A 27,289-nucleotide genomic window follows, 5' to 3' on the forward strand; every position below is an offset into this window, starting at 1 on the left:
GTCATTGTCAAAGACCAGTCTTCTCACTTGGTGTATCTTAACACATGCATAAAATAACAAACCTGTGAAAATTTGAGCTCGATTGGTCGTCGGAGTTGCAAGATAACTATGAAAGAAAAAACACTCATGTCACATAAAGTTGTGTGCTTTCAGATGCTTGATTTTGAGACCTCAAATTCTAAACTCGAGGTCTCAAAATCAAATTTGTGGAAAATAACTTCTTTCTCGAAAACTACGTTACTTCAGAGGGAGCCGTTTCTTACAATGTTTTCTACCATCAACAGCTCCCCATTCCGTGTTACCAAGTAACGTTTTATTGCTAATAACTATTTTGAGTTCTTACCAATAGTGTCCACTGCCTTTAACAACACAAGATACAAAGGAATGCTTTTTACACATTTAAAAATAATTTGCCCCAAAATTACTTTTTTTTTTTTTTGGTTGATAAAAGGCACCGGACATGTTTGGTAATTGTCAAAGACCAGTATTCTCACTTGGTGTATTCCAACAAAAACAGCAAATCTTTGAAAATTTAGACCCAATTGAAGTTGCAAGAGAAAAACCCAAAAGCACCCTTGTTGCACAAATTTGTGTGATTTCAGATGCCTAAGAAAGCCTTCAGCCCTGAAGTATTTTGTTTTTGGAGTAAGAAATTACCTCTTTCTCAAAAACTACATTTCTTCAGAGGGAGCTGTTTCTCACAATGTTTTATACACTCAACAGCTCCCCATTGCTAGTTTCCAAATAAATTTGTCTGCTAACCGTCCAGTGCCATTAAAGGGAAGGTATACATTTGGCAATCACTCTTAAAATTAATAGCAATTAAAACATTACTTGGTTAGAAATACAGCAGCTTTTGACAGTATATTGTGGTTATGAAAAACATATATATTTTTTATCCCCCCCCCCCAAATTTGAATCTTGCATTTGTTTTCCTGCATGGACAAAATCGCTCCAGATTTTCGGCAACATCTCAAAAACGAGAACACCTTTTGAAATGAGCCTTTCACAGGTTAGTTTTATTTTGTAATATATCTATATCTATATAGGATTAAAACAAAATCAAAGTATACTTACCCTTTAAAAAGTTTTGGTATTTTTTTTGTAGGACACAAAACACAGTGTCCACAGATGAACATTAAACTAACACGGTTTGAAGATAATGATGGTAGAAAGCTTCCCTTAAAATATTACCAGCTGAGGTGCTGTAGTTTTTGAGAAATAAGTAAAAACATCTCACGAAAAATATTATTTTATCATTTATAAATGTATTTACCAGTAATGATATCAAATACCAATACTGGATTGGTTAATACTAAAATAATGTTTGTCTCCTGAGACGAGTTTTTTGGTTGTGACATTTTTTTCTTCTCATTTCTCAAAAACTACAGCACCTCGGCCAGTAATATTTGAAGGGAAGCTTTCTACTATCATTATCCTTAAACCATGTAAGTTTAATGTAAATCTGTAGACAGTGTGTTCTGTGCTACAAAGAGTACCCACACCCTTTAAAGGGACACATTGCCTTGGATCGGGCGAGTTGGTCCACGAAAAGCGTTTTAAATCAATTGTTATGAAATGCATATGGTTAGAAGATGTTTGAAAAGTAGAATATAATGATCCAAACAAATATGTCTCAACATTGCGTGGTTTTTCTTATACGTTGTGAACTAACACCGCATGCCGTTTTTTTGGAGTCCACAAAATGGCCGACTGTGTTAGTTCGCAAAATTAAAAGGAAAACCACCCAATTTCGAGACATATTTGTGTGGATCATAATATTCTACTATTAAAACATCTTTCTAACCATATTGATTTAAAAAAATATGGTTACAAATACTTTTTTATGGACCAACTCACCCGATCCAAGGCAATGTGTCCCTTTCACAAAGTCAACCGTTTTTTATTTTATTCCACTTTCTTAGTCTTGCTCGGGGGTACAAGAAAATCTCTCATCTTGTGGAACACGCCGGTGAACAGGAAGATTCCCGTGAAGACGAAAGCCGTGCCCAACCAGTGGTACACGGTGAAAGGGTTGCGGAAGTACAAGATGGAGAAGACTAAACTGAAGAACTTCCTGAGTGTAACGATGAGAGTGACGATGAGGGACGGACACTCTGTGGTCAAGATGAAGACACCACGGATGCAGACATACGTAAAGAGACATCTGGTTAAGGAAGACACACTTGATCTTGATTAAGAGACCCCACAGCTGTCACCACTAGAAATTACAACCCACTCACCCCTAGAATTCAATCCTCAAGAACTAACGCCTTACTTATGTCTTACTTTCTTTCCTTGCTGCTTGCTTAAGTCAAGTGATATCCTCAAATCACGATGGCTCCCCAATCCTTTCTGTCCCCCATTGCTGACTTGAAATCTGCTGATTCAACTCCCGTGTCCATTTTAAGAATGTCAGTGTAAGTAAGTGCCGGTCTACTAGGTTTCCTCCTCCCATGCTTAATAATAATAATAATAATAATAATAATAATAATAATAATAAATTATTATAGCGCATTTCACAATAACCGTATCACTGCTCTTTACATTAGTGCCCTGGTCATTGGGCCAATAATATCCCTTTAATGTTTCTCAGCTCCCTTGTCCCTGAGCTGCCTGTAAGGCGCTTGTGGCTTTTTCATACACAATATCAACCTCTACCCTCGCAGGTACCCATTTATACCCCTGGGGGTCCACAGAACAATATTGGACACTGGTTACTTTCCCAATACTGCAAAAGACTAAATTCACTCCCCTACTTATCAACCAGCATCACTAGCCCAACTAGGTGTCATAATTCAAACAAAGTCCCACACACCTTGCAGGAATATATTTTATGTTCAAGGCAACGGACAATACTGGTAATTACTGAAAATAGTCATTAGCATAAAACCTTACTTGGTAGAGAGTAATGGGAGAGGTTGATAGTATAAAACATTGTGAGAAACAGCTCCCTCTGAAGTAGCGTAGTTTTTGAGAAAGAAGTAATTTTCCACGAATTTGATTTTGAGACCTCAGATTTAGAATTTGAGGTCTCGAAATCAAGCATCTGAAAGCACATAACTTGTACGACAAGGGTGTTCTTTTTCTTCCATTTCTTCTTTCGCAACTTTGACGACCAATTGAGCTCAAATTTTCACAGGTTTGTTATTTTATGCATATGTTGAGACACATTAAGTGAGCAGACTGGTCTTTGACAATTACCAATAGTGTCCACTGTCTTTAAAGCCATTGGACCCTTTCGGTTCAGAAAAAAAAAAAAAGTTCACAGATTTACAAATAACTTACAGGGTTTACAGAAGGCAATGGTGAAAGACTTCTCTTGAAATATTATTCCATGAAATGCTTTACTTTTTGAGAAAACAGCAAAACAATATAAATTCTCGTTAACAAGAATTACGGATGTATTTGAAACACATGTCATGACACGGCGAAACGCGCGGAAACAAGGGTGGGTTTTTCCGTTGTTTTCTCCCGACTCCGATGACCGATTGAGCCTAAATTTTCACAGGTTTGTTATTTGATATAGAAGTTGTGGTACACAAAGTGTGGGCCTTGGACAACACTGTTTACCGAAAGGGTCCAATGGCTTTAAAGCACCTTGATCATCACTGAGTGAAGGATATACACTTTAGTCCATCTCCCATAAAAATAATATTTTTTGTTTTAAAAACATTGCTTACCAGAAACAGATTATCAGCCAACACTCCATAAAGTTTACATTTTCGCAACTGGAGTCCCATTTTCAGAACTCATTTTTTGCTAAGCAAAGAAATGTGTTTTGCAGTATTTATAATTGATGGCCCTGTACATGATCCAATAACATGTAGTAATAATAATAATAACAACAACAATAACAGTTTTATATAGCGCTTTTTACATCCGGAGGGGGGCCCAAAGCGCTTCACATTGTTACCCCTGCAGTCGATTTCACAAAGAGTTAGGACACGTCTTATCTCGGGTTAGGACGAGTAACTTGTCCTAACTAAGGATTGTTCTTAAGGTCTGCATGCTACAGTGCAGGGTTGGGACTCGTCCTAAGTCCTAAGATTAGTCTCAAAGTTAGGAAGACTTTTGTGAAATCAACGGCTGGTCACTTGGCCTTAATTCATTCCTTAAACCATCTCAGCTCCCTGGTGGGCAGTATGCAGCCTGTGCAAAATTAATACGCCCTACTCGGCTAAATAAATTTGCTTATGATTTTGTTCCAAAGGATATTGTGTTATGACACTGCCCGCCATGTAAATCCACATCTTGGGTACAGAAGCCTCTAAGATCGGTATTGTCATTGGTTCTGAAATAAAGACAAATAACGAGAAAATAACTTACTGAAAGGCTGGTGCACATTTAATAATTATAACAATAAACCATTCTTATGTAGCGCATATCACCGTGAGGTCCCTATGCGCTGTAAAGGGAGATCAACAATTATTGTACAAAGTAAACAGATGTTTTCAACCGGGTTTGGAATTTTTCTGATGTCTCAGCCTGTTAAACAACCTCTAGAAGACTGTTCCAATAACTGAACTGATGCATGTTGGAAAGAGCGAGAACATTTGACTTGGTTCTGATAAATTGGGGGAGTCAGAAGGGATTTATTCCAAGATTTCTAGTTGCTTTGAACTCCTCAACTAAGCTTTGAAGATAAATAGGGCTAATACTATGGATACATTGATAATAAAGTCAGAACCAAAATTTTAAAATCTATTCTAGCCCGCATTTGGTAATCACCATTAAAATGAATGGCAATAAAAACTTGCTGTTTGAAACTCACAGCAACTTTGGATAGTATAAAGCATTTTGAGAAACATTTCACTTTGATTTTAAAGTAATGTGGTTACCAGTATGTAAAACATGTAAAAAGATATAATAACATAATATCAAAGTCTTATGTAGAGTTGTCCCAGATCTCCCTGTCCCTCATAATAATGATAATAATATAATATCAAAGTCTTATGTAGCGCACGTATCTACCAAACAAGGTACTCAAGGCGCTGAGTATATACAAACTTTCAGAGAGATAGGTTATTGCAGTGATGAATTCTGATACCCAATTATTTAGCACCTTATAAGGGTTTACAAGGTGCTACGGCGCATTAAGCAGCCACAACCAGGAACACCGGGGCGAACCCCTTCTCTTTTCGATAAGTGCACTGGGTTCTTTTACATGCGTTACACAACACATGGGACCAACGGCTTTACGCCCTATCCGAAGGACGAAGCAATGGTTAAGTGTCTTGCTCAAGGACACAGTGTCACGGCTGGGGATTCGAACCCACACTCTTTCTGATCAGAAACACCAGAGTTTGAATTCGGTGCTCTTAACCGCTCGGCCACGACACTTCCACGATAAGTTTTAATGGTTAATTGTCTTGCTAAAGGACACAAGTGTCAAGACCGGGACTCAAACCCACACTCTCCTGATCTGAACCCAATTTCATGCCTCTGTAGGCATTAAAATTGGCGCTTGCCAAAGCAGGGAACTTTGCACTTAAAGCCCTTTTCACACTGCCAAAATGTAGCCAGGGTGCCTTGCCACAAAATTTACAAGCGTGGATTGTTTATTTGTTATCACCATGTGTGACTGATTTTGTGAGCTTTCCCACTGCAAAGTTAAAAAACTAACAACCATTGTGCGACATGAGAGTGATATGACGAATTGGTAATCCTGATCAACTTGATTGGAAAAGATAGCACCAACAATAGGACGCGCTGTATGGGCATTTTCACCTGGGACGTCGTTCAATAAACAAGAATTCCTTTCACACGATGATGTAGCCCCCACGTCCTTAGTCAAAACTTCTGCTACTGTAAGATTTTGTCGTAGGTCCGGACCTCTGACAAAATGTAGCAATGTTGAACAAGATTTGACAAGGGACCCTGGACACTCCAAAAATTATTGTCCTTTCACACGAGGTGCATTTTGTAAAATCTTACAACCATGCTACAATTTAGCAAGGGACCGTTGCTAAATTGCTCTCGTGTGAAAGGGGCTTAAGTCATGCATGGAATTTTGGCTTCTCCGCGCGCATACTTCACATTACTAGGCAATCTTTGCTTACACAGCTACATGTAGTGCAGAAAAACGTGGGGCATGCCATGCAAGCGGAGAATGGTGAGCGCAGAATTAGGTCGATGAGCAAAGTCATCAAGTTGACCCCTAGAAACATGGGTGTCCCTGACAGTGGCTGCTGAATGCGCCGTAACACCTTGTAAACCCTTATAAGGTGCAACATAATTGGGTCTAAGAATTCACAACTTAAATAACGTATCTTTCTGTATAAATGTATATTCTAAGCGCCTATAAATGTGTATACTAAGCGTCTTGAGTGCCTAGTTGGTAAATTCATGCACTATATAAGACTTTGATATTTTTTGTCTTTTAATAAAGTGATATAACAAAAGGCTATGATACTTACCAGATGTTGAGAATAAAAGTGCTTGATTGTAAATATCTTTCCCCAGTAGAGCGAAACCTATTAGAGGCAGTGCATGCTAGAAATATCAATCAAATGACAGAGCTTTAGTGGGATAAACCAACAGGGCAATTTCATGCCTCACTCAAGCAACCACGACCCAATTTCATACAGCTGCTTACCACAAACATTTCCTTAGCCTGAAATGTCTTCCTTGATAAAAAACAGGATTACCAACCAAATTTCCACGTGATTTTCAGGATAAGCAAACAACAGTTGAATACCAGTAACAAGCAATATGCAGCAAATGGAAATTTAGTTGGTAATCCCGTTTGTATCAAGGAAGAAATTTCAGCAGAGTGAGGGTTTCAGTCATGACACCTGTGTCCTTTAGTAAGACACTTAACCATGATGCTTTGTCCTTTGGATGGGACGTAAAGCCGTTGTTCCTGTGTGTTATGAATGCACGTAAATGAACCCAGTGCACGTATCAAAAAGAGAAGGGTTTCACCCCGGTGTTCTTGGTTTGATTGGCAGCATATTGCGCCACAGCATCTTGTAAAACATTATATGGTGCTATCTAAGGATTAGGTCTCATAATTGAAAAGGTAGTCCCACATCTTGCAGGAAATACTGTATGTTACAGCGCCTTGAGCTGGGTGACGGATATGCGCACTATAAATATGATGTGACCTTTGACGCCACTCAAAAACCATAACATGATTCGCGCGCATACCGCCGGGCAAAACCTTTATGTTTTGGCAGCCAGCTAGAAAGTGTACATGTACGCATCATTTTGCCCGACGGCATAAGCACAGCAAGTAGATAAGCACAACAAAATGAGGTTTACCATAGCCTTGCTCAAGGCAGTCGCATTATTCGCTCCGAAAAGACGCTGCTGTAAACCCACCTGTATACCCTGTGCATGGTGTGTGCGATCACACCGCATGACCCACCCGTATACACACTGTCACATCGTACGAATACTGTTCACACAAGTCATCGCACTTGTACCACTAACCGCATGCGGAGGCCGTCAGGCCGACAGCCTTGTCGGGTCTGTATCTTCCCGTTTTAATGTGTTGTATTGAAAAAATTCCAATAGTGGACGAAATTGGGGGGGCTCTCGGATATGCTAGTATGCAGCCATGAATATGTATATCTTTCGTCAGACCTATCAGACAACACAGGATGTGAGGCAAATGAATTATTCATTTTGACGTCCAATCACGCGCTTCCCTTATCACGACCTTTGGACCCTATCATGCTCGTGTGTGATGTAAACATGTCTCGTCTTTCGCGGGCATTATGGTAATGAGCTGACCGTGGGAACTCTTCGCTTATTATAGTAATGAGGTCAGTGGCTTCAACACAGACCCTACAAGGCTGTCGGCCTGACGGCCTCCGCATGCGGATAGTGTACAGGGGCATCGTGTCGTGCAATGCTACGCACAGTGAATACGGGTGGGTTTTTATACAGCGGCGGTCTTTTTCGGAGTGAATAATTCGACTGCCTTGAGCAAGGCTAGGTTTACCAGAGCAAGGTTACCAGCCAAACTACCATGTCACATGTACAATTTGTAACTGGTATCCTCCTACTAATTTCTACATAGCAGGCAATTGTTAAGTAATATTTCTGTTTAGGCAGCTCTATAAAATGAGGAACTTTTAGGACATTAGGTGGCAGTAGACTAACCAGGTAAATCCATTGTTCTCGGTCAGAAATACGTAAACAATGGAAATTTACCTGCTGCCACCTAGCGTTCCAAAGTATCCCATTGGGTGCAGACCAAATGTCAGAGAAACCTGCCACAACTTACTGAATAAAATAACGCTTCTCTTGGATGTTTCCCAAACTTTGCATAGAGTACTTCTTGGTAGATACCCATCCGAGCAGACATGAAAAGGGCAAAGGTCAACATACATATACCTATAAATAGAAGACAATAGTTCAGAAAAGCTTGTAGTACAAGTATTGAAATGTTTGGGTTAGGTGGGTGGTTAACAACTTCATTTTGTCTGAACGAGCACAATTGTTTTGGGGGAGGGGGGCAGACATACATTAGGTGTCTTTTTAAATGCAGTGGAGACTATTGGTAATTATTTATTTGGTAAAAAGCAATGGAGGCTGTTGATAGTAAAAAAACATTGTGAAAAAACAGCTCCCCCTGAAGTAACGTAGTTTTCAAGAGAGGTAATTTTCCACCAAAATATTTGAATTTGATTTTGAGACCTCAGATTTAGAATTTGAGGTCTTGACATCAAGCATCTGAAAGCACACAACTTTGCGTGACAATGGTGTTTTTTCTTCCATTATTATCTCAACGGCAATTGAGTTGAAATTTTCACAGGTTTGTTATTTTCTGCATATGATGAGATACATCAAGTGAAAAGGCCGGGTTTTTACAATTACCAATAGTGTCCAGTGTCTTTAATGCCAGAAACAACTTCGGATTTTAGCTGATGTGTGGATGGTCAATGCTTTTATCCACCTAGAATTTCCAGTGTGTATCATGTTGAAGCAGGTACCTACTGTGATACACTTAGTTTCACCCATACCATACAAGAGTGACAACAGGTTCTGGAAAACTTGCTTTGTAAAATCCCTTTCCCGGAGCTGTTTTGTAACCCCCGATTACAGATCTTTATCCTATTGTTGTACAAATTTACTGGTATAAAATGCTATAAAGGTTTTTCGGCAACATGCAATTGTCTGTTATTTAGGCAAGGCAACGAGGCGCCAGCACCCGCACTAGGACCCAACTTGCGGTAGACTTTGGAAACAAATTGCTGGGGAAGAATTTGTGAAAATTTGTTTCGCATTTTAAGTGGCATGAACCGGGCTTCATTGCCTGGTAGATGGCAAAAGTCTTGAAGTTTCTCCAGCCATAAAATGGTATTCGAAAAATGTGCTATAATCAAATATAGGATTTGAAGTACCTCTAGCTTCCGGGCGAACTCGGTGGTATAGACCAATCCAGGCGCGCACCGGGCACATGTGCCTAGTTTTGTGCACAAAGACAGGAGGAAATCATGTTCCTTTTCACTCTTTATAAAAATTAAAAGTTTTCCTCAAAGACTTACACAATTTCCTTGTCAGGACATCATGATATACTAATGAAGATCACTGACCACAAATATTTGCAACTAAATAGAAACCGGATCATCGTGAAAATGGTGCTTGTCTTAGGTGAGCGGGGAAAAAGAGACGCAAACTGCATAACTTGCTCTTGACTGAAAGCCAACGACTAAAATTGGTTTAGCTACAACCCCTGTTATACTTACCTATAATCCACATCAAGATGTCATATGATGTTGTTTGATGACCACTCTCTGAATCACTGGCATGTTTTTCACCCTAAATAATTGACAAAAAGAAGTTTAGAAAAAATGAAGATCCTCCTAAGAACAAAGGAAGTCTATGTGTTATACGTTATAATACAGGCCAAGTTAGGACAAGGACAATTTGTTGAGTAAAAATAATAATAGTAATAACTAGTTCTTATATAGCGCATTTCATAATGATACCCCAATATAATTTGTTATAATAAATATAATTTGTGGGGCTAATTGTCCTTACTCGCAGCTAGAGCTGAATTGCGAAGGACGCGGCTACAATGTGTTCGAGAAGCAGGCATGCAAGGGCGCATTCAGCTGCCAGCCACATCAACCCATTATGACCACGGAGCACAGCCAAGATCGAAAGTGTTTGATTTTTTCCTGAGGGAGGAAAACCGGATAGTCTGGAAAACCCTCGTGGCACAGCAGAGAACTAACGCACAACTCAACTCACATATGGCCCCGACCGGGAATCGAACTGAGGTCACCTTGGTGAGAGGCGAGCGCTTTACGCACAAGCCAACCAATGCACTTTTTATTAGTGCCCAGGTTATTGGGCCAAGAACATTCCTTTAATTTTTCTCAGCTCCCTGGTGAGTACACAAGCCTGATCTGCCAGGGTGCTCCAGTGGATACACAATATCAACCTCTACACTCGCAGGTACCCATTGGGGTGTTGTGGCCGGAGCATAAAAGAGCACCGAACTCAAGCTCTGATGCTTCTGTTCAGCAGAGTGTGGGTTCAAATCCCGGTCGTGACACTTGTGTCCCTGAGCAAGATACTTAACTATAATTGCTTCTCTCCACCTAGGAGTAAATAGGTACCTGGGAGGGCAGAGATGGTTCTTGTGGTTGGTTTAGCGTAGTGCGCTACATATTTGGCAGCACAGGCTGTATACTCCCCAGGGAGCTGAGATGGTTTAAGAATTGAAATGGCCCAGTGATCAGGGTAATAATGTTGGAAGCGCTTTGAGACATGGCGAATTAAGCGCGATATAAAACCCAATTATTATTATTATTATTATTATTGTTATACCGCTTGGTAAAGAGAAGCAATTACAGTAAAGCATCTTGCTCAGGGACACAAGGTGCCATAACCTGGATCGAACTGGACCGATGACTTAACGCTAGCACTTAAATTTGATGCTCTTAACCACTCGGCCATGAGACACTACTACAGTAGTGGGTGATATTGCCTGGTGGTGCATATGTTGGGTTAGCAACACATGTTTTTTTTTAAGCATGAAGTCTAGGTAAGACAAGACTTAAATGGTAGTTGTCTGAACTTGGCCATAGCAGTTCTGAAAACTACAAAATTAAAGGCACTGGACACTATTGGTAATTGCTCTAAATAATTGTTAGCATAAAAACTTAGTTGGTGATGAGCAATGGAGAGCTGTTGATAGTAAAAACCCACTCAAATACATATTTGAATTGAATTCGAGCTGAGGTCTCAAATTCAAGCATCTGAAAACACACAACTTGTGCAACAAGGGTGTTTTTTCTTCCATTTTTCTCTCGCAACCTCGCCGACCAACTGAGACCAGATTCGTTATTTTATGCATTTGTTGAGAAACACCACTTGTAAGAAGACTGGTCACTGACAATTACCAAAGGTGTCCAGTGACCTTAAAAGTGACGTTTAATCAAGAGTTATTTGCTTGGTTTATACCATCAAGGGTTTGGGTTTAGTATTGGGTGCGTTCGTTTAGCTTCCCTGGGTCTACCCCGCGGTGCTCACTCGGTTGAGCCCCTGACAAGAGCTAATCGAACGATCACACTCGCCCTCTCATGGTGACGGCATGCACCTCAGGTCACCCCCAAATGACCCACTCCACAAGCAGGGCACTGGGGGCTCACCCGGGTAAGCCCCGTTAAAGCTATTCGAACGTACCCATTATGTAAATTGTAGAAAGCATGGCCGAGCGATTCATCGATATCAACTGGCTCTTTGGGCGTATTGATATTAGCTTTTTGGCAAGGACAGATGGTGCTGTATGAATGTGCATACCAAGCGTGCACGTGAACACGCAGACAGTGTATGAATTTAGGGTAGCTGGTATGCCCGATGAACCCAACATAACGCAAAGCGTAAAGCCAAACACCATCCACAATATTTCTCTGTTTATGGTGCTATTCACTTTCAAAGCTCATAGTCTGGTTCTTGAAAATATGCATACACATACAGTTTACTATGAGTAAGAGAGTAGGTGCCACACCAAAATTGAACAACCTAAGGAATGGCCCTTGGACTTGAGTAGAATGTTTCAAGAAACAAAGACGATGGAAAATCACAAATTCTGACGTTTTAAAGCCATTGGACCCTTTCGGTACAGGAAAAAAGAAAAAAAAAGTTCACTGATTTACAAATAACTTACAGGGTTTACAGAAGGTAGTGGTGAAATACTTCTCTTGAAATATTATTCCATGAAATGCTTTACTTTTTGAGAAAACAGTAAAACAATATCAATTCTCGTTAACAAGAATTACGGAATTATTTTAAACACATGTCATGACACGGCGAAACGCGCGGATACAAGGGTGGGTTTTTCCGTTATTTTCTCCCGACTCCGATGACCGATTAAGCCCAAATTTTCACAGGTTTGTTATTTGATATAGAAGTTGTGATACACGAAGTGTGGGCCTTGGACAATACTGTTTACCGAAAGGGTCCAATGGCTTTAACAGTTTTGTTGTTTAAGATATATCAATGGTAGTAATCGTGGATCTTCACAGTATGGTAATGACCGGTCCTAAACTTCATGACTCAAATGCATTTCACGGGTTAGCAGGGAATTTTGGCTTGTGCACGTACTTACTCCATGTTACTAGGCATTCTACGCTTACACAGTTTAAGTGCAGAAGTTCGACGCTTGCATGTAAGCGGAGAATGGTGATCGTGAGCGCAGAACGTGGGGGTAAGTAGAGCCATGAAATTGGACCCTGGTTGGTGGCCGATGGACCTCACCTTTGGCTTGGACCATTAACAACAGCCACCTACTCGGTCATTACCAGACATTAAAGAACGGCTCACACACTCTTATTGCCTCATGACTAAACTAAAGCTTGGTTTGTACTTCCTGCGAATGTGAATGCGATAACATTTTGACGCCACCTTGCAATTTTTGCAGCAAAAGTTGTGCAGGAGTTGAGCACGAGTCAACTGATGCAGATTATTTGTTGCGAATTTGTGACGTCAAAAATCGTTTCGCATTTGCATTCAGCGGATATGAATCGGGCTTAACTCCTGACTTACCACTGACTGAGCAGACATGAGCGTACAGATAAATATTCCGATGGTGATCATAAAAACTGAAATGTACTTATGAACTTCATATCTAAAAAACAAAATAGATATTTGTAATTACCACTTCAGTGTGTAAACAAATGGCAATGTTAACTTATAAAAAGCATGATCTCATCTGTTTCCCATCAGAACAGGCAGTCACTGTGTGGACATGTCTGTGTTCTGTACACTTATTCTTCAACACTATTAAAGGCAGTGGACACTGTTGGTAATCACTCAAAATAATTTTTAACTAAGCATAAAACCTTACTTGGTAACGAGTAATGGGGAGAGGTTGATAGTATAAAACATTGTGAGAAACGGCTCCTTCTGACGTGAAGTAGTTTTTGAGAAAGAAGTATTTTTCCAAGAATTTGATTTCGGGACCTCAGATTTAGAATTTGAGGTCTCGAAATCAAGCATCTGAAAGCACACAAGTTCTTCGTGTGACAAGGGTGTTTTTTCTTTCATTATTATCTCGCCACTTCGATGACCAAATTTTTAAAGGTTTGTTATTGTATGCATATGTTGAGATACACCGAGTGAGAAGACTGGTCTTTGACAATTACGAATAGTGTACAGTGTCTTTAAATTAACAGCAAAATCAAACCCCCTTCGAAAAATAAAAACAAGTTAATAGAATAAATAAATATTTAAAAAGTACTTAATATCAAATGCACACTCTTGCACTGAACAGAAAAAAAACAAAAAACAAAAACTTGGAATTCTATTTTAAAACCAGAAGTTTATCATGCTTGTGCCTGGATTATAATTTATAATTTAAAGGGACACTTCTGTGATCAGAGCAACTATCAAAAGAGACATAAAACATAAACCACGGTTCATACTTCATAAATGTTTTCCCAAGTCAACCGTCTCAAATTATTTGTTGCAATTTTTTCTGCGACAAAATTCGTTATCACATTTGCATTTGCAGGAAGTATGAACCAGGCTTCAGTCGCTAGACATACTGGTACTTATGGGTGTAGTGTTACTGAACTGATCAACAAATAAAGAACAAATATAGAGGTCGTTCAGACACAGAACTAAAATCGGTTTAAAGGGTTCGGGTACTTTTTCAAAATGTCCACAGATTTACATTAAACTTACAGGGTTTGAAGATAATGATAGTGGAAAGCTTCCCTTCGAATATTACTAAATAAGGTTGTGCAGTTTTAGAGAAATTAGTAAAACAAGTCACAAAATCATTGTGGTCTCATGAGACCAAAATGATTTTAGCATGTAAAATCCCCTGAATCCCCAAAACCATAGCATAACTGGTTAATACGTTTTTACATGCTAAAACTGAGTAGGAAAATTATTACATTTACTCATTTCTCAAAAGCTACAGCACCTCAGTAGGCCTAAGTAAAATTTCAAGGAAACCTTTCTACTATCGTAACCTTCAAAGTGTAAAAGTTTAATGTAAATCTGTGGACATTGTGTTTTTTGTTAAAAGTACATATAAAGTATACCCTTTAACTCATGGTTCAACCTGATCGAGTTCAACTCTGTGTGTCTGGTACTAAAGTTAGACCGAATCGAATTCAACCCACAAAAGATAGACCGTACAGCGAGGCGGTTTATCTTTAGACCGCTTCGGGTTTGTCTTTCAACACTGTGTGTGGACAGAATAAAAAAAGACCACACCAAGTTTCCAGTTTAACTCACAAAAGACGACCCGTTGACTTCCGTAAACACACGGTGACCGATGAACTGGACAATAAACTGGATTTTAGAGTAATGGGGTCGTGCTTGCTTTGACCTCTTAAAACCAAAGAAAAACTGTATCGGGTTTAACTCAGTGCTGTCTGAACGCAAGGGGAACAACTTTTTACAACCACCTCGAAAGTTAAAGGCAGTGATAAATATTGATAATTACTCAAAATAATTATTAGCATAAAACCTTACTTGGTAAGGAGTAATGGTCGCTGTTGATAGAATAAAACATTGTGAAAAACAGCTCCCTCTGAAGTAGCGTAGTTTACGAGAAAGAAGTAGTTTTCCACGAATTTGGTTTCGAGACCTCAGAATTAGATTTTGAGGTTGCGAAATCAAGCATCTGAAAGCACACAACTTTGTGTGACAAGGCAGTAACAATTTTCACAGGTTTGTTATTTTATGCAAATTTTGAGATACACCGAATGAGAAGACTGGTCTTTGACAATCACCAAAAGTGTTCCGTTTCTTTCAACCAGTTCCGGTCTAACCAGTTCCGGTCTAACCATGGTCTAACTTTGTACGCTGTCTGAGCATACCCATAGATTGTTTCCTCTACACAATATTTGTATAATATGATGCTGGTAGGATATTATCCTACCAGTAGCATTATCCACAAATAATCCTGAACTATAACATTTTATGAGGGGAAACCGAGTGAAAATGCAAAAGCCAGATTTCACCTGCCCCAAAATGCGTGAGCAAAGTTACCACTCACTCTTTTATCTTTGTCATTTTATTTAACTTTAAAATAAACACAAAACGGGCAAGGATAACAAGTCCACCCCACACTTCTAAAAAATATAGACAACTCTTTGTAGATGTTTGGACAACAGTGCGGAAACCATTTGTTTCAGAAACAGCACTTTGAAGCGCTGAATAATTATCCATATAGGATTTGCGGGAACTAGTACCCGAGCGGGCACTAGTCTTTGAAAATACTGCCTTCAGCCTCAGGAAATAGGTTGCTCTTCTGGTCACTCAAAGTCCCTCGTGGGAATAGACGTATACTAGTTACCTCATTGCCAGTCAATATGTGTATACTAATACCGACTAATATTGAAGTGGCACTATTCTAATTGTCATGGGTATAAACCATGTGCGTGATTACTCGCGTGCGCGCTTGGTAAATATCAAAATTAGCACTTGGCACGTGATGATGAAAGGACCAGTAAGAACTCAAACTCTTGGTCATGAATATGTATGAGGTAAAGTAACAATAAATATATACTAAAAATATATTTGCTGTACTTACTTCTTTTGAAGAAGGATGATTCCAAGGGCCATATTCGCCACTAGAGACCCCTGGTCAGAAAAAAAAATAACCAAGATCAGGGCTTGAATTTAGGGGGGAAAAAAAATTCCACAAGACTGCAGAGCTTGCAGCTCAAATACTTTTACTGGACAAGAGAATTTGTTATAAGACCAGAATCAAAATGAGAAGACCACCATCTGGGTAGTTTCACATTTGAGCTGTTTTAGCCACATGCACTAAGATCGCACTTGTCTTTCTCAACTCAACAATAGAGAGGTTTTGAAGTGTATGGATACAGATATCGATACCTTATCACTTTGTGTGTTCACGTGACCCATATATCCGCGACTATCGTATTTTGCATACACGTTAGCATAGGATACGGGAGCTCATACTGTACACGTCGTAGAAAAACGGAAACTCTTTTTCAGATTCTATATTTCGTTTTCGTCCCAGATCAAAAACATTTTCCCACGGAATTGCTTTCACTGGTATCGTGCTTGACATAGATGGAAAGTTGTTAGTCATTTGCAAGCAAAACGATGAGAAAATGCAGTGTATAAAACACGGGGTCTGTATAGGTCATGCTTGTTGGAAAAACACCCATGATGAACGTGAGCGCACTCAAGTGAAACATACCTACAGTTTGCAAAACAAAATCCAATACGCAACTGACGTGAACGGATACGATCATTGTATATCTGTATCTGTATCCGCACGCTTGCAAAACCTCTCTTGTATCTCAATATATCTCACTCAGTTTAAAATAAATATACAGGAGGTGTTATGATTCAAAAACACAAGATCGTTGGACATAACCGGTCATAAGTTTACTGGCCTCTGGCATGTGGTCCAGTGTTAATTTCGAGCTCTAAAGATGGCCATTTGTCATGGTCTGCTCATGGTTGGCCTCCTTGGGACTCAAACTGCACGATAAGGTCTGGGTTCAATTTCACGTAGCCTCTAAGAACAAAATCTTGCTAAGCACAGGAATATCTTGCTTAGCAAAAACAGGTTACCAGCCAATAGAGTTTACATTCTTGCCCAACTAATTTTTGTTGTTACTTTGCAGTGCATTTGGTTGCAGATGACCACCAGGATCCTATTTCATAAAGCTATTTAGCAGAAAATATTAATTAACAAATTGCTTAGCAAAAAAATTTGTTGAGCAGTATTTTCTGCTAACCAGCTTTTTGAAATTAGACCCTGGTGGTCATCTGCATCAATATGCAAGTGGCAAATAAATATATATATTCACAGGGCAACTTTTTACATAATATTAATAAGGGAATACAAATTTGTTGACAGGGTCACTGCCGCGGGTCTGAGCCAAAGGCGTGGTCCTTTATGGCACAGCCAGGGATCACACCCAAGTAGTGGTAATGCCTTGTATTACACCCATTGGATCGAACGATTTGGCAGTATAAAAAGCGTTTGAAACCATTTTTTATAAAATGCATATGTATAGAAAGATGTTTTAAAAGTAGAATACGATGATCCACACAAGTGTGCCTCGAAATTGCATGGTTATCCTTTTACTGTGCGAACTAACACGGTCGGCCATTTATGGGAGTCAAAAATTTGACCCCCGTTTAGTCGACTAGATAAAAGGAAAACCGTGCAATTTAGAGGCATTTTTGTGTGGATCATTGTGTTTTACTTTTACAACATCTTTCTACCCATATGAATTTTATAAAAAAAACGGTTACAGAACGCTTTTCAAAGATCAACTCGACCGATCCAAGGCAATGTGTTCCTTTAAAGGCAGTGGGCACTATAAGTATTACTCAAAATAATTGTTAGCATTTATAAACATTTACTTGGTAACGAGTAATGGGGAGCTGTTGGTAGCATAAAACATTGTAAGAAACAGCTTCCTCTGAAGTAACGTACTATTCAAGAAAGAAGTAATTTTCCACGAACTTGATTTCGAGACCTCAGAATTAGATTTTGAGGTCTTGAAATTAAGTATCTGAAAGCACACAACTTTGTGTGACAAAAACATATGTTCTTTCATTATTATCTTGAACTTCGACGACCAATTGAGCTTAATTTTTAACAGGTTTGTTGTTTTATGTCGAAAAGACTGGTGGAAGACTGAAAAGACTGGTCTTTGACATTTACCAATGGTGTCCAGGGGGTCCATTTCACAAAGAGTTTGGATTCGTCTTATCTCGAGTTAGGACGAGTTGATCGTTTTAATTTCCCCTAGGACTAGTCCTAAGTTAGGACTAGTCCTAACTCTTTGTGAAATCGACCCCAGCGCTTTAAACAGCAAACATTAACGAGAATTGTTACTTACACTTCTGAATATCATATGAAGAGGAAGTGGTATATGGAAGTTGAGAGCATAGTTGTTTACAATACTCGTTGTGAAGAAAAAGAACACTAGTACAAAATAATTTCTGTTGAAGTAGAAGAACAAATTGTTTGTTAAAAGGCTCACACAATTGTCAACTTCTTTCTAACGGCATGTTTGCCGCAGGTCCAATGGCAAATATCACAACGAAAGGGTTGAAAAAATGTGTCACTGATGTTTGATCGTGTTACATAAAGTAAATTATGTTTTCATGGATAGTCGTGAGCGACACAATAGGTTCATAAAACAGGTAGCCGCGACTATTTTTGTAGTAGTTGCGACTATTTTTGTAGTAGTCATTGCGGCACGATCAACTGAATGTAGTTGAATGTAGTTAAGCAATCAATAGTCGCACCTGGGACACTAGTCACACTAGTCGCCCAGGCTAAAATGATGTGCATTCTGCTGTACCAGCCAAGCTCCTAGTGGATTATACCTAATGCCTACATCCTTACAGACTGTAATTAAGCCCCAGGAGTAGGTGGCAACTGACAGTTGATTTGGGTCCACAGCCCTCACCATAAAGCCTGCGTCTGTGGGCTTGTGATGTTAGGCAATCACCGATAAAAGACAAGAAACATAACTATTACTCACTTTATGGGGATAACAGGTGCCTTTGTGCCAAATTGTGTTGTAAAGATGAAGCCTTCAACGGAGATAAGTAAAAACTGTGCAAATGTGAACAAGTTCCCACTCCCTGGAAACTCACTGTATAAAAACATGATTTAGTAACTAATTAGTTCATTGTCAAAAACAAGGTTAAAGTAATCACAATAATGCATAATAATCATAATAAAACTTGTACCGAAGCTCTGGGCCCAATTACACACAAGAAAAATTGCCTTTTTGGGGGGTGATTTGACGCGGAATGACCCTTTGATGTTAATAGTATGGAAATATTGACTGCTATGAGGGGTATAGTTTAAAATTATAGGCCCAAGGTGATGTTAAAACCATGACTATGCCCAAAGCGAAGCTGAGGGCATAGCCATGGTTTTGACATCACCGAGGGCCTATAATTTTAACTGTCCCCTGATTATTAAGCAGTCAATATATTTCTTTTATATACCGAATAAAGATTCTTCTAATCAACAACACTCTGACTCTACGTACGGTGAAAGGTCGTCTGCAAAGAAAGGTCGCGCGCCAGGACATAAAACACTAGTCGAACATTATACATCATAGTTGCGTTTTTTTTCAGAGCGGGCAAAGTCAGTTGACTATGCTATGCCCCGGGCATAGTCACTAGTAATGTCAAATGACGTCATCTTGGTAGAAAAGGGGGGCATAGCTGTTTCCATGACTCCATTTGTAACCAACCAGATAAGAGGATTCTATACATGAGGTATATAATTACTTATTTATATACTTTTTAATAGTCATGGTAGTACTATAGATCCGTAGTGTTAATAAAGTTCAATATAAACCACAAAGATATTGACAAAATAGGGACACCTCCAATATAGGGCTAGATAGCTCAGTTAGTAGAGCGCCGGCACGTTAATCCGGAGGTCGTTGGTTCGAATCCCACTCTAGTCAATTCTTTGTTCAACCCCAAAATCAATTAATAAAGTTGTAAGCAGAAATTACTGCATGACAATAATTACACAGTCTTTACACTTACAGAATGCTTGCCAAATTTCTTTGCTTCAAAGTTTATAAATTTAGCAACTTTGAGTGTGGCAACAACCACAACAAGAGAAACTTATTAAATAATTATTTATATTATGGCTGTAACATGTGTCTGCTAAGCAGGCAATACTATTCTGTGCTTAGCAAGTTTTTGTGCTGGGCCCTCCCTCAAAAAACTGTCATGCCCCTGTGTGATTGTGTAGACATGAAACATGAATGATATTGATATGAATGAGTTGAAACTTGAAATACTTACCTAACGATTAACTCCAAGAATATCACATTCGAACAGCAGCCAACAAATACAAGAATAGTTGCAATTACCGCAATCATTTTGACGATATTTGTACCCAAATTCAAACACTCAAAAATCTTAAAAGCAGACTCTTTTTTAAGCTAAGGCAGAGAGAAAGACGACGTTTATCAACTGACCCGCAACATTTTTCAGGTGGTGGTGGTGGTACATTGCAACCGAACAACTTAGTTATTTCCTATGATAGCTACGGGAATGACTGTCAAGCCTATACGTATCCTTAGCTTAACTATGAAAACAATACTACAACCAAAACAATTTGCCACATTTTTAGTCTGGCGTCCAGTACATCTTAAATAGAGCAGAGGGGAAACCGTGCATGTGGAGGAACCATACTACGAACTTATAGTACACAACTTTTTGCCCATCCCAAGGCGTGTTTTGTATTTTCTCTTTTGCAACTAGAAACACCAGACAAACAAGCAAAAAGTGTACCTCAAAAGAGGGAGATAATAATCAAACTGGTGGAAAACTATTTCAGTTGATGAGTCAAATTATTAAGTTCAAAACGAAACATGAGCAAATGACATTTTTTTCATCAACATCTAATGAATAAAACAAATAATAATCCCGTTTCAACCCCGCCCCTCCTCAATTCAAACTTTTTTTTTTGTCTACAAAACCTATCCCTTTAAGAAAACACTTACCAGTTTGTTCAATCATGGATTATTCCTCCATGGTTCAATTGAGGCACGATCATGCTTCTTCAGTAGGTGATCCAATAAAATAGTTTATTTTTCTTGTTCTGCGGTGTTCAAGTCAAGCTGCCGGGGATGGAGGGCGCAAATTGTGCTACATCCTGCCCAATCAATTATAAACATAATAATAGTCGATTTTTCTTTTGTTTACACACTATTGGTGGTCGAAACATGGAGGTAGAAAAAGACAAAGCATGGAAGTTAAAAACCAGGCCCAGGGGAAATATATGGAATATGTGTTTTTTCCCCCTTCTTTATTACAATGCTCCTGTTTAAAAGTTGTTAATAATCTTGAATTATAAATCATAACAGTTTAGTATAAAAAAGGTACATGAGAAAAGGCTACAAAGTGGTATACCGTAAAAATAAAAAGGTTATTAGCAGACGACGTGAAACTGTGATGATGATGATGTTTTTTAGTGGTGACCGTAAACAGCGCCCTCTATTGGTTAGACGTCACCTAGCAGCACACGACGCTGATGAATGTGCATTCTGTTGTGATTGATCCGTCATCATCAGTCTCCTTGCGATCAGGTGAAGATGTTGAGAGCGATTGCAACGTTAAGATGACTTTCTGTCCACTATAAGTATAAACAATGGTAAGTTGTGTGGTTATTACTTGCGTTGACTAAACGGTGTAGGTTCATGGTTCTACTGTGACCAAAACAGATCCTGCCTGGTGTCACTGTCATCAGATCTGTCAATGACTGTGTATTTCTCTCCTACCTATAATAAATAATTTAGAAACTGTAGGCCCAAGGCTCGTGGGGGAGCCATAGTTTCTAGAAGTAGTGTATTTTCCTTCCTACCCACATTCCTTCCTGCATCCTCCACACAGGGGGTCACAGTCACACTGCTTTTGACCGTATCGGTATCTGTTACTCCTAGAACTATGCGGTTTCGATAGCGAATCAAAACCGCATAGTTTAGGAGTACAGGTATCTGTACAACATGCTTTATCTTCAAGTACGCGCTAATCCTCCAATCAGATTGGCAGAATGGAGTGGTGATAAAAACCTATATTGCACGGCTAATATCACTACCATGCGTCTTGAGTGTTCTATGTCACCCGCCACGCGCGCTCGTGGAAATACGGAAAATATAGCGCGTCTGCGTCCCATATCCAACTCCGTCCCGTATTCCACTCGCGCTTGTGTGATAACTTATAGTATGCACTGCTGTTCAAACTCAATTTTGGCCGGTACAAGCACAGAATCGACGCTTACGGAGAAGCGTATTTCGCGGGTTAGCGGCGAATTGTGGCTTCTATGTGTGTGTTCTCCACGTTACTATGCATTCTAGCACAGAAATTCGGCGCTTGCACGTAAGCAGGGAATTGTGATCATAAGGTAAGCGTAGAATTCGGCAGTAAGCAGAGCCATAAAATTGGACCCCTGATGGATATCCAGCACAGGACTAACACAGGACATGACACTTATATCCTCAACTGTCTTGTTTTCTAGGTACCATTCCTTTCTCTTTGAATTTAAAAAATGCAATGATGCCATTTTTATCATTATCAACTGATGTCCTCATTACCTTTCTTTGTTGTTTATATTTTTAAGAAGTATGCAAACATATATTAATTTTAAAACTTGATGGACATTGAAATTTTCACACCACGCACCGATCTTCGAATGACTTTCAACAGTTGTTGGAACGGGTTGACCTCTATGATGAGTGAGGGACATCAGGTCTCAACCAGAGAGTAGTTGCAATAATCGCAACCCTCCTCCAGCTGTCAGGAATACTGCGCTTACGTATGATCACCATTCTCCGCTTATGTGCAAAAGCCAAATTTCTGCATAAGCTGTATATATATAGCATAGAATACCTAATAATGGTGAATTATGATACGCACGCGCACAAGCCAAAACTCGCCGCTAACCCGTGAAATATGCTTGACGTAAGCGCGAGGTTCCCTGCCTCTGCAAGCGCCGCTTCCATTACATGTATAAGGTGAGCAGAGTCATGAAATTGGGCCCTGATGAGCAGGGATAACAATGTTGTAAAGCACCTTGATCAAGATCATCAACTAACAAACAATCTCTGCAAAGATGTTGCTTTTAATTACTCACTCATTCTGTCTTAAACGTTTTGTTTCATTATGCAGGTCTGGATCCATGATGATGTGACGCTTTTCAATTGGAATTAACTTGGACTCATTTGAAAAAAAATAGTTCATCATATCTTGAAGTTTGATAGATCTTATCAGAGCAACGGCAATGTAGTGAGTTTGTAACAGCTTCGTTCTACAACATGCAGCTATCACCGTCCAGCAAATGATGCTGGTCGGCTGATAAAACCCTCTTAGATTAAACTTCACCCCTGATAATGGGAAGTGGGTCCAGCTCAAAGCAAACCACACCATCCCAATCAGGAGCAGATCTTGCAAACATGACTCAACCGTCTAGCCGCGGCTCGCAGAGTCGCGGCAGACGTAACTTTGAAGAAGTCGAGTTTCACGACCCGAATGCGCGGCCTTCACCACAAAGGCAGCAGCCGTCGCAGTCGGTCGGTGGGGGCTCGTACGGAGGAGTGCAACCCGTTGACCACTACAGGAACGGGTATAACGGGTATAGTCAACAGGGCCCACAAGAGCAGTGGCAATACGCTGGTAATGCTATCACTACGCAGCAGAACTTCACGAGTGCATTGCAGTCGCACTATCAACAGGCCCAGGCGCCTCCTACCCTATTGCCGCAGCCGAATCAAGACCCCGATGAATTCTTGTCGATGGCGTTACAGATGCAGGAAATGGTAGGTATCTCAGATAATTCAGAATTTTTAGCCTCTGCAATCAATCTCGCAGAATTTTAAAAATATTTATAATAATCATACAAATAATATGTTTGGGAGAAAGTTGCAGAAACCGACCAGGTCAAGAACCTCTGGGACTTTAACAGTCAGACTGATCATGTTATAGAACAATAGGCATCTGGATGTTGTAGTCTTAGATTAAGACGAAGAAGACGTGTCATCTCATTGACATAGCTGTGCCGGGAGATTTAAGGGTAGCTTCGAAGGAGAAAGAAAAGATCCAAAAGTAGCAAGACCTGGCCAGGGAACTTTGTAAGATTTGGCACCATTCCGAAAACACTTGGTAAACATCTAGACGAAATTGTTACAAATGTGAGGATATATCTATTGCAGAAGCCTGCGTTTTTGGGAACAGCATAGACCCTAAGAAAAACCCTTGAGATCTAAGGAGATGAGACGTAGCCCGACTTAAACACTTACCGGCACAAAGGAAAAATTTTAACTTTCTTTTGCGTACTATGTCGATGATAAGATGAAATAATACATACATACAAGACATTTATGTCGCAAACAATGCTGGAGCCTTTGTGCGCAACACAACATACTAAAACAATGACAAGAAATATCAAGCAATAAGTTACAAAATAAAGATTCAAACAAATGAGTCTTTTAAAGGATTTGGGTACTTTTTCAAAATGTCCATAGATTTACATTAAACTTACAGGGTTTGAAGATAATGCTAGTGGAAAGCTTCCCTTCAAATCTTACTTACTGAGGTGCTGTAGTTTTTGAGAAATGAGTAAAACAATGTCATGAAAATCCGTTTGTAAATGAAAAAATAATTTTCATCTCATGAGACGAAAATTATTTTCATGACATTGTTTTACTCATTTCCCCAAAACTACAGCACCTCAGCACGTAATAATTTCAGGGAAGCTTTCTACTATCATTATCTTCAAACTGTGTAAGTTTAGTGTAAATCTGTGGACATTGTGTATTTTGTCCTACAAAAGTTACATACACCCTTTAAAATAGCCCTTACAAGTTTGAAGAGAGTCAGCTTGAAGAATATGAAGGAGTAATAAGTCAGTCAATAACAAAAGAGCACTTAAATGGAAGGATCTTTGACCATAGAACTTAGTGGAAAAAGTAAACCGTGTCAGTATGGATTGGCCAGCAGAGTTATAGGAATTGTAGAGACCTAAGCACCAACCTTTTTACAATTTGCGAAGATTTTAAAAAACTATTCTCAAAAACTATTTTACTTCAGAGGGAGCCGTTTCTCACAGTGTGTCATACTATCAACCTCTCCCCATTACTCATTACCAAGTAAGGTATCATGCCAATAATTGTTTTAAGTAATTACCAATAGTGTCCACTGCCTTTAAAGAAGTTTTCTCCCTACCTCTGCTCCCTCCCCCCAACAAAGAAAATATGATAGGTGCCTAGTTTATAAAAAAAGAAAGATTTTATTTAAACCTTAGAGAAGGCGAAATGTGCATGATATTTTTCCTACTTAAACCTGTTTTTTGATTTATTTTTTGCCCTTGAAAAACCCCCAGACAAATTATGATTAAATACAGGCCAGGAATAAATAGAGGCCATGACCTCCAGTGGCCCAGGTCTTGACCTTGGTGCCCCTTCAAAAGTGTCAAGTATAGAATAGACTGTGCAAGTCTCGCGAGAAATTGAACTTCCGGGACCATTGTGGTCCCAACCTAAGGGAGTTTTACGTTGGGGAGATTTTGTTCTGTCGATAATTTTAGTTTAACATAAGTTATGACTCTAAAAAGTGAATATGTTCTTGGGAATGTAAAAATAAGTGATTAAAAACAGAAAAGTAAAATCAATTCAACAAATTAACGAAGAAAACTAAAGAAAAAAACTTGACCTCCAGTTTCCGGTGTACTCTAAACAATTAAGAATATTACCCAATTGACGTTCACATTATCGCTGAACCTATGTGATGATCGCACCAACTGGACGTGATTCACAAACGGGGTGTATTAGAAAAACCATCCAAGGGAGTGTCGAACAGCGATCCTCGTCCCGATTAATGTATAATTTTTACGTTAATTTAAACAAAACAATTATTATGTACACGAATTAAAATAATAATTGTACAAAAAGTACGTTAAAAATAATAACCTTTAAGAATTTTTTAACAAATAACAATTTCAATACAATTTGGTTTTGTACAAAAACATACTTGTTTTCGAATTAAGTTCTCGTTTTCGCTGCGTGCGAGACTTGCACAGTCTATTGCAGATTTTATAGTGGAAGTGCCCATTGCAAAATGAAAATGGTCCTTGCCCTCTCAAAGATGAAATTCCATGCATAAATAGCTTGAAAAGTCCATAAAGCCTACACCGTTGAACACGTTGAACACGTTGAACACGTTAAACACGTTGAACAACCCTTGCGCTGAAAAAATCATACTATTTTTCTCAGGACCATAACATCATTCCTGAAGAAGACAAAAATAAAAAGAACAAAAAACTAACAGTAGTGCCTATACCATGCAGTTTAAATGCTCTGGACACCATTGGCTCAAAATAATTATTAGCATAAAAACTTACTTGGTAATGAGTAACGGGGAGCTGTTGATAGTATAAAACATTGTGAAAAACGGCTCCCTCTGAAGTAACAAAGTGGTCGGAAGGAATTATTTTTCCACAAATTTGATTTTTAGACCTCAGAATTATATTTTGAGTTCTCGAAATCAAGCATCTGAAAGCACACAACTTCGTGTGACAGGGGTGTTTTTTCTTTAATTTTTCTCTCGCAACTTCGACGACCAATTGAGCTCAAATTTTGTTATTTTATGCATACACCAAGTGAGAAGACTTGTCTTTGACAACTACCAATAATGTCCAGTGTCTTTAACTTCAGCTATACGTTGGGTATACATGTAATAGTAAAAAACGTCAGGCCTGAAGCATTTTATTGGCATCTGAAAGCACACAAATTTGGTCAAAGACTGGATGTTTTATCTTTGATTCTCTTGCAACCTTTATGACCAATTGAGTCCAAATTTTCACAGGTTTGTTATGTTATGGATTTGTTGGGATTACACTTTTAAAGATTACAAAGGCAATGAAAGTTGTTCAGTGCCTTTAAAGACACTGGACACCTCCGGTAATTGTCAAAGACAGTCCCCTCACATAAAATATGCATAAATTAACAAACCTGTGAAAATTTGAACTCAACTGGTCATCGAAGTTGCGAGATAATAGTAGAAGAAAAACACCCTTGTCACCTGAAGTTGTGTGCTTTCAGATGCTTGATTTAAAGACCTCAAAATCTAATTCTGATGTCTTGAAATTAAATTCAAATATGTTAGTGGAAAATTACTTCTTTCTCGAACACTACGTTACTTTAGTGGGAGAAGTTTCTCACAATGTTTTATACTATCAACCTCTCCCCCATTACTCATTACCAAGTGAGGTTTTATGCTAACAATTATTTTGAGTAATTACCATTAGTGTTCACTGCCTTTAAAAGAATTTTCT

General features: G+C 39.1%; 2 protein-coding genes across 2 annotated transcripts in view; one reads left to right on the plus strand and one right to left on the minus strand.

Moving 5' to 3' along the window:
• Positions 1-1,482: 1,482 nt before the first annotated feature.
• LOC139954149 (UDP-xylose and UDP-N-acetylglucosamine transporter-like) lies at positions 1,483-20,515 on the minus strand. Its single transcript, XM_071953839.1, has 10 exons — positions 20,263-20,515; positions 18,969-19,082; positions 18,318-18,420; positions 16,016-16,065; positions 13,012-13,093; positions 9,702-9,774; positions 8,237-8,346; positions 6,420-6,495; positions 4,219-4,294; positions 1,483-2,155 (listed from the first exon to the last, which is right to left on the minus strand). Exons 1-10 carry the CDS (start codon positions 20,337-20,339, stop codon positions 1,909-1,911), a joined length of 1,008 nt encoding a protein of 335 aa, XP_071809940.1. The 5' UTR covers positions 20,340-20,515; the 3' UTR covers positions 1,483-1,908.
• Positions 20,516-21,476: 961 nt separating this feature from the next.
• Positions 21,477-27,289, plus strand: part of LOC139954602 (uncharacterized) — a 29,709-nt gene continuing 23,896 nt past the window's right edge. Inside the window, exons 1-2 of the mRNA XM_071954490.1 lie at positions 21,477-21,616; positions 23,131-23,777. Coding sequence (XP_071810591.1) covers positions 23,352-23,777 — 426 coding nt within the window. The 5' untranslated portion in view covers positions 21,477-21,616; positions 23,131-23,351. The remainder of the gene's footprint in view (positions 21,617-23,130; positions 23,778-27,289) is intronic.

The sequence above is a fragment of the Asterias amurensis genome, chromosome 2 (genome assembly GCF_032118995.1).
Source record: "Asterias amurensis chromosome 2, ASM3211899v1".
Taxonomy (NCBI): Eukaryota; Metazoa; Echinodermata; class Asteroidea; order Forcipulatida; family Asteriidae; genus Asterias; species Asterias amurensis.